Consider the following 8,163-nt stretch of genomic DNA (forward strand, 5'->3'; position numbering starts at 1 on the left):
GGGGGGGGGGGAGATTTGATCACTGGTTTATTTTAAATAAAGTGATTTCCATCAGTTCACCTGTTTTGCTGGTTGCCAACACAGATCCTGGTTGCACAATGCTGGTAGGTGCGAGAGCGGTTGGTGTCTTTAATCCACTGGGTGGTGGAACCTGAGCCCAAAAAAAAAAAAGAAGAGTTGAGAAAGAAATCAGACATACAAGTTTATGGGCAAAACTACAATAATTATCTAACGCATATATATATATATATATATCCCCTGACCCTTATAAATAAACTAACATGCATTTAATTTTGCACTTGCAATATGTTTCATTTAAATGTTTTGTTAAAAAAAAAGCCCAGTAAATTATGGGTTAAATGATCTGTTTAAACATTTCACAGTTTAAACTTGTTTCACAATGTACCTAACAATATACTTTTTAGATTCCTCCTGATTAGACATGTGTGGCCACCAACACAAACGATTATCCTCCCTGTACATCAGACTTCATTGACTTTCCAAAAGTACAGAGTTGTCTCTGTTGCTATAGACTTGGCAGTCTGATAATCCTTTTCTGGTATAAAGTGACTGAGAGGAAGGAAGTAAACTCTTCCCATCAGGGACAAACGTGTCCAGCTCAAAACTCCTTACAGAATGCACAATAATAACTTGTAAAGGATCCACTCTCCTCTATGCTACAAATGGAATAAACTTGGTTTTTATTATGTGACTTGGGACTGTCCTTTAACCTGAGCTTTCTGGTTACAAACAGTGGACACAATGCTTGGGTCACAGACCTGATCCTGAGGATTTACCCGGCTCTCCTCCTATTGGGCATCCACTGGGAACCTGACGCTACTAGACACCAGATACAACCAATCTTTTATATTACATACTATACTATTAGATACACACCATTAATAAATGGTTCACCACAATAAACAAGGTACTCCCCATATACTGCCTCACTTACACAAACAGAGGGTGCTTGGTTAAAATTTGAAGTTGTGGGCTTCATGGATCGACCTATCTACCTAACCATCTCTCTTGCGATTCCTCTGACCACACAGACGTACCCACTTATAAAAGACACATTGTTCTTTACTACCCATTGCTGAAATCCGCTTCCTCCATAATGCCTTAGGTTATGCTAATGCTCAACCTATATCTGATGGCAAATTTTCTGTACAATATTAAAATTGTATTACAGTTCTAATCTCCCTTATGTATGTTGCTTTTTATGTATGTATGTATGTATGTATGTATGTATGTATGTATGTATGTATGTATGTATGTTAAAAAAAATACCCACCCTAAAAACTGCAGAAGCTGTGCCCATGAAAGGCAGGCAGAGGGAAAAGAACTGGTCAAAAATATTGTCTAAAGTCTCCCTGCAGGTGATATTTTCCCCATTGCTGACTTTCAATTCTCTGTTTTGCACATCCACTCTGTGTGGTGGTGGCCATCTCAAAAGAGGCAAGGCTTTGTTTGCCCGTGCCAGAATTTTTTAAATGCCTGCAGTGTCTCTTTTAACAACCCCCAACATTCAGCAAAATAAGCTTTCATACAATGTGATGAAAAGATGAAGTTTAAAAAGGAAAAAGTGATGTTTCTTTCTGTCAGTTTTCCGACCGTTGGCATATATAACAGAACTCGCGTTACTACTGCTGAATCAAACATGGTTCCTTCATCAGGCAAACACAGTGTTTGCCTGATGAAGGGACCATGTTCAGTTCTGAAACGTTGCTTATTGCTTATTGCACTGTGTCACTATGTTTGCCTAGCGTCTTAATAAAAAGGATGTTCAGCACATTTGATCTTGGGAGTGCGGGTGATTTTTTCAATATTCCTGGGATTTGCACGGTGCCATCCACAGGTCATACCAGCACCCACTTGTTCTATGTGATTCCGGTCTGAAGTGCGGTGGATCAATTACTACTACTGAATCTGCTCATACTACGAGAACAGCTCTAACTGCGATGTCACAACACTTGTCCAGTGTCAATTTCAATGCTAAGCAAGTGTTGTGATTTCTAAGCCAAAGTCACTCGAGCAATACGAGCAGGTACGGCAGCAAGAGTAAGTACTGTCATATGTGGCACTGCCAGAAATCTACCACAACTTAATCATCTAAAAACTCAACTCACTGGATATGATAGAGTAACTATTTCTTAGTGTTAACCTAGTTTATGAGAGAGAGTAAATGCCAGCTGATATACTATACATGCATTTGTTTTAAACTGGTCACCACCAAAAGCCTGACTTAAAAGGAGAACTATGAGGTGAGTGCTTTTCACCAATCCTCATAGTTCTAGCCGACCTGTGACAATGAGACTGTCACAGGTCGGCTCAGTAGCTCGTGAAGTGAGTGAACACATTCCGGCGTTCGCTCACTTCTCGATCCCGTCACGGCAGAGAGCCGTAACAGGGGAAGGGCTGGATTCCCCCCTCCCCCGCTCCGATCCTCCAGCGCTGACTGGCGGAACGGACCGGGGAGGGGGCGGGTACAGCTGGCTCTGCCTCTAGATAGGCAGAGCCAGCTGTCACTCACGCAGCTGGGCGGATCCAGACATAATTGTCGGGATCTGTTTCAGCTGCGGTGTCTCAGTATACCGCGAGCTGTAGCTCGCGGTATACTGAGCTTAGGGTGATGGGAGGACGCTAGTTTGTGTCCTCCTGTTACCCTTAGGAGAACTATGGGGAAAAGCCCTGACCCCATAGTTCTCCTTTAAATTCATTCTAGGATGTAGGGTCAGGCAGTGGGCAACCCTTGTCAGCCTTCAGGGTGACATCTAATCTTGTGATTGCCTTAACAATAGTGCTACCTTGACAGGCCTGTGTGTCTCAATTATGTTTGTTACCAATCTTCCCTTAACTTCTGAAGACAGCACTGAATGAAATGTATACCTGCTTAGCAGGAGCTGATCCTACTGTCACTAGCACCTGGTTGATCACCTGGGCAGCAGAATGTGGAACAGAAGGCCTAGGGGAAAGAAGATGCGAGACATAATTACAATGAACATCTAACTAAATCGATTTCTCTGCTCATTATGAAGCTGCATACACATTGCTACATTACGCATAAATGTAAAGATAATCACCCTGAAAATATTCACAAAAGTTGGATAGATTTGTGGGTTTGAAAAAGGATATTACGCAGAGTACAAAAAAAAACATTTTCTTTCTCCTCCATTGAGAGATAGAGGAAGTCTCTTCATTTACGGGCAGCACAGTGCCTTTATAGTTAGCGCTTCTGCTATGCAGCACACGGGGTCATCAGTTCACATCCCGGTAAGGACGCAAGTTTACATATTCTCCCTGTGCTTGCGTGGGTTTCCTCCAACACTCCAAAGACATGCTGGAAGGTTATTTGGCTCTCGTATGTATGCATGTGAGATAGGGACCTTAGATTGTAAGCTCCTTGAGGGCAGGGACTGATGAGAATGTGCAACTATGTAACACGCTGTGTAAATTTTCGGCACTATATAAATACCTGTAATAAATAAATACAATTTTGGGAAGCCCAAAAGCAGTCCAACTGAAGGGTGGACAAAGCTGGAGGCTGCCTGCAGGCTCATTATGCCCAAAGCTATCAGAAAACACTGCACCCTCCACCTGGTTGTACTTGTCAGATAATGTGTAAAAAGAAGGCCACGTGGAAGTTTTGCATATTTGCAAAACAGCTGGCAGTCCAAGAAGCACTCACAAATCTAGTAGCATTTAATTTGAAAGGAAAGGATGGAACTCAAATTATGGAGACCAAAGGCTTGCATGATGGCCTGCCTGTCTGAGCAACCTGGAGATAGCAGAATGAGAAGCCAGTTCATCCTTATAGGGACAATCCAGGATGACTAAAAGGGAATAAATATTTCTGAAAGAAGCGGTGGCTGAGAGATACTCTCTTAAACTGAGCCACATCCAGGCAATGAAGGGAAATTTCCTATTAGTGAACTGGAGATGGACAGTGCTGAGTGCTAAATGCTAAAACAGTGGAGAGTTAACCCTGGTCCAGATACATATATAGAAAAGGAGAGGATTAATCCCATGGAGAAAAGTTTAGGGTGGAATCCCTGGGACTCAAACTAAATTATAGACCTTGCAGAAAGTAGACTTCATGGCTTTAACATCGTAGGAATGACAGATTCAGAGATATCCCTGTCTCTCAGAGTCTAGGCTTCAACAGCCAGGTCTCTCAATTTGAAAGAAATAGCATAAGACTAACTTCTCCAGATAAGCTGGACTGGAGAGACTCAGAAGACAGGCTCTGCGGCAGATGGATCAAAAAAGTCTTTAAGGCTGCAGGTATATGAGAGAAGGAGAAGGCGCAGGAGCGTGCTTTTGGCCTTTGTGGTCAGTCAATAAATAACTGGCTGACTTGGGCATAAAGTCTTGTGCAACTGCAATAAAAACCTCAACTGAAAAGGCAGACGCACTGGCCACATCTGATAGAGCTAAGGAAGGCTCTAGGGGCAGAGGGCAACACAATTCCAGGCTGCAGACAGCAGCCACATAAGTAGATGCGCACCCACGTATCTAGAATCAGACAAAGTTGAGACTGTTTGGTGGTACGACTACTTAAGGACAGGGTATAAAGCAAGGTCTTTGGTACTCACAAAACCCAAACAGCTGGTAGCAAGTGATGATCAGGTAGCCGAAGGTGACTAAAAGTTACTGTAGGTGGGTAGCAAGAATGAATAAACAAAGCTTTTGCAGCAGAAACAGTAGTGTGGAAGTATCCTCCTTTTTATTATATGGCAGGAAAGAGCATGAGCACACAGAGCGACACTCCATTCTGCAAATTATTCAGGTGCTCTGTCCCAGTATTCTGTCCATGGCAGAAACTGGAGGGAAACGGGGAAGTTTAAGGGCGCTTAGTGACTTAACTATTTTACATAGCTCCCCAACCAACTGGCCCACCCACTACTCGGCCTGACTGGCCCACTTGTTAAGTGGGTCTTTAAAGACAGGGCAAGCCCGGAAGCAATGCCAACAGCTCTGGGCTTGGAAAGCGATCGGTGGCTTACATGTTACCAGAGAGGAGTCGGGAAGGTGCCTTATGCAGAACTGATTGCCCCAAGGTCACTTCCAGGCTATCTCGGCAATGACCAGTCCAGCATGGCACAGACAGGAAACTTGAAAAGCTAGACAGAGGACAGACATGCTGGACAGCTGCAATTAAAGAGACCAGCTCTATCAACATCGGTAGTTTGTAAAATGCTAGAGGGCATAATAAAGGATTATCTGGTAGAATTTGTTCAGGAAAACGGGATAGTTAATGACAATAAGAGTCTTGACTGAAGACAAATATTTAAAAGGTGTAGGAAAAAAAAAAAAGAGCTAGAAAAATGAGGCAAGTCTTTTAAACAGCAGAGCTCTTTGGACACCAGCTAAGAATGCTGGTAGTATGAGGGGGTTATCCTTGGCTGGCCTAAATTATTTGTGTTTGCTAAGGTCCAAACCTCCTGTAGGCAGCAGTACACCCTGAATGTAAAAGACTTTCCGTGTCCCTCAATGGATAAGAAAGAAAAAATTATTTACAAAATTGGTAACATCAGAGGCTGCACAATTTAAATCTTTTAAAATTGTCTTACCCAATCACTGTGGAAATGTTTGGACCAGGCCCATTTCCCTTTAATTCTTTAACATTGACCACCTGGGGTACAGTTTGTAGGGTAGATTCAGTCAGGGAGGCTAAAAATATAAAACGAAATCATGAAAGTGAAAAAAAAAGCATACAGACTTGTGACAGTTAAGCCAATAATAAATCACACAGAAGCATATTACCTGACACCTGATTGGTCATATGCCTCCTTAAAGCTGCTGCGGCAGCTGCCTGCGAAGCCGTGACAGTTGGAGCTCCATGTTTGACAGTCTTGGTAGCCAACATTGTGCTGTCTGCACCCTGTGGGATCACTCTGATTGACTGTGCAGGTACTGCGGCTGCAAAAATGACATAGTGAAGCACATCAAATTAACAATGTTTAGGTTTGGGTACAATAAAGGGATGGGTGTCGTGTTAACGTTCATAAACTGACAAGAGTTAGAGTGATCTTGCACTGGAACATTTCTCTATACGTTAACAAATAATGGGCCTCATAATGGAGGTGCCAGTGTTGCCCACAGCAATTTTGAAAAAATGTTTAGCAAATTTTCGAAAAGGAACAGTTGCAATCTGACCAGTCGCTATGGGCAACAAGTGAATCATGCTTCCTAAAAGTAACACAGTGTGCCTATGCAAAAAATGAGTTTAGGACTGAAACATCTGGGGTGCAACGTCCTGGCTAGAGTGTGTGTCCTACAGTATGATGACGGCTAGGGCTATCAAGTAAATATAACTTCAAAAACGGTTTTGCTCATACAGAAATGTTGCATTTTTTGTTTTAAAGACTCACGAGTGCTTGTAAATGGACCAACTTGAGACTGGGCTTTTGGGCCAAATGGAGGCAATGGTGTTCCAAACCCTGGCTGCACAGATGTAGTACGTGTCACTGCTGCGTGGCGTGCAGTTCGGACAGAAAACGCCTCCGGTGGTGGAGTCTCCCGTTTAAATGCTTCACGCTGTGGGGGTGCTTGAATCTCTTCATTATCTGCTGCCTCAGACAGTGAGGATGTTGAGCTTACATCATCCAAGTCTTCAAAGTAACTTGGGGCCAGGAAGGATGACCGACAAAGGTTGACTTAAAACAGAACACAAGACCGATTTTTTTACAAAGCATGAAGAATAATTTTGGTGGGAAAAAATAATTGCTCACGTTTATAGTACAGTCTTTCATACAAAACACTGCCCACAAGTCAAGCATGCACTGTCTATGGGTAGCACAGTTAGGCTGGTTAAAGATTTTCCAGTGTTCTCAGAACCACTTCTGTTTAATCTTTAAGTTCCTTTAAAAGAGGAAATAATCTTTTAATTGCATATACACTGTAGACAAGATGTTTAAAAGCACCTAGCTTGGCATATATGCACCATAGCCATCATAACCCTCCTTGACCTTCAAACCTATGATAATTGTCTACTTAAAGGTTGCTACTGACCTAATAAAGTGTATTTCAGCAGTCTGCAGACTGTAAAGACACTCTCCATGGTTGGCTATGCACACAGACACACGCGTGCGTGCATACACACACACACTTCATTGAAGCCTATATAGATCTATAACCATCTACTAGTATTATGTAAGAGCTGCTGAGCACACCACAATGTTTTCTCTTAAGTGTTTTCTCTGTTCCACCACATACTTCCCTTGTAAACAAACGGAAAAAACACAAGCAAGTTGCTACCTGGGGCCAGCGATCTAACTACTGGCGGTTTCCTGTTGGCCAAAAAATTTCTCAGCTGGTTCAGCTTCAATTTTGCTATCTTGGCTGCAAAAAAAAACAAACACACATTTCATGAAATTAATATAAAATACTGAAGTCAGATAACTAGCATTTTCAAAGCAGTGGCAGCCTACATATTTAGCTTAGCAGGCTTTCTTTAAAAGAAGAACTATGGGGTTAGGGCTTATCCCTAACCCCATAGTTCTCCTTAGGGTAATGGGAGTTCTCCTTAGGGTAATGGGAGGAAACAAACTAGCGTCCTCCCGTCACCCTAAGCTCAGTATACCGCGAGCTACAACTCGCGGTATACCGAGACACCGCAGCTGAAGCGGATCCCGACAATTATGTCTGGATCCGCCCAGCTGCGTGAGTGACAGCTGGCTCTGCCTATCTAGAGGCAGAGCCAGCTGTACCCACCCCCTCCCCCGTCCGTTCCGCCAGTCAGCGCTGGCGGATAGGAGCGGGGAATCCAGCCCCTCCCCTGTCACAGCAGAGAGCCGTGACAGGATCGAGAGGGGAGCGAACGCCGGTATGTGATCGCTCACTTCCCGATCAACTGAGCCGACCTGTGACAGTTTCATTGTCACAGGTCGGCTAGAACTATGAGGTGAGTGAAAAGCACTCGCCTCATAGATCTCCTTTAATGTATATGAAGACTCTTACGAAATAATTACTTTGTTAGGTCAAGCACATTGGGGAAATTGAAAGAGTGTTGTTGAGATGCAGAAGAAAAGTGTCTCAGGGTAGTGTCATCACTTGCACCAAATTCATGTACAAGCCTGCATAGCATTCAAGAATTTGGTGCAGGCGTACTTAAGTTGCTTTAATCATTTGTGTGTGTATATATATATATATATATATATA

The 8,163-nt window shown here is 43.1% G+C and overlaps 1 protein-coding gene across 1 annotated transcript in view; it reads right to left on the reverse strand.

Annotated features, from left to right (window-relative positions):
- The window catches only part of NUP214 (nucleoporin 214), a 78,548-nt gene that overhangs the window by 32,096 nt on the left and 38,289 nt on the right, over positions 1 to 8,163 (reverse strand). The window contains 6 exon segments of the mRNA XM_018562743.1: positions 61 to 157; positions 2,890 to 2,965; positions 5,574 to 5,673; positions 5,767 to 5,922; positions 6,375 to 6,659; positions 7,261 to 7,344. Coding sequence (XP_018418245.1) covers positions 61 to 157; positions 2,890 to 2,965; positions 5,574 to 5,673; positions 5,767 to 5,922; positions 6,375 to 6,659; positions 7,261 to 7,344 — 798 coding nt within the window.

Source organism: Nanorana parkeri, unplaced genomic scaffold (assembly GCF_000935625.1).
Source record: "Nanorana parkeri isolate BGI_ZX_2015 unplaced genomic scaffold, ASM93562v1 scaffold597, whole genome shotgun sequence".
Classification (NCBI taxonomy): domain Eukaryota; kingdom Metazoa; phylum Chordata; class Amphibia; order Anura; family Dicroglossidae; genus Nanorana; species Nanorana parkeri.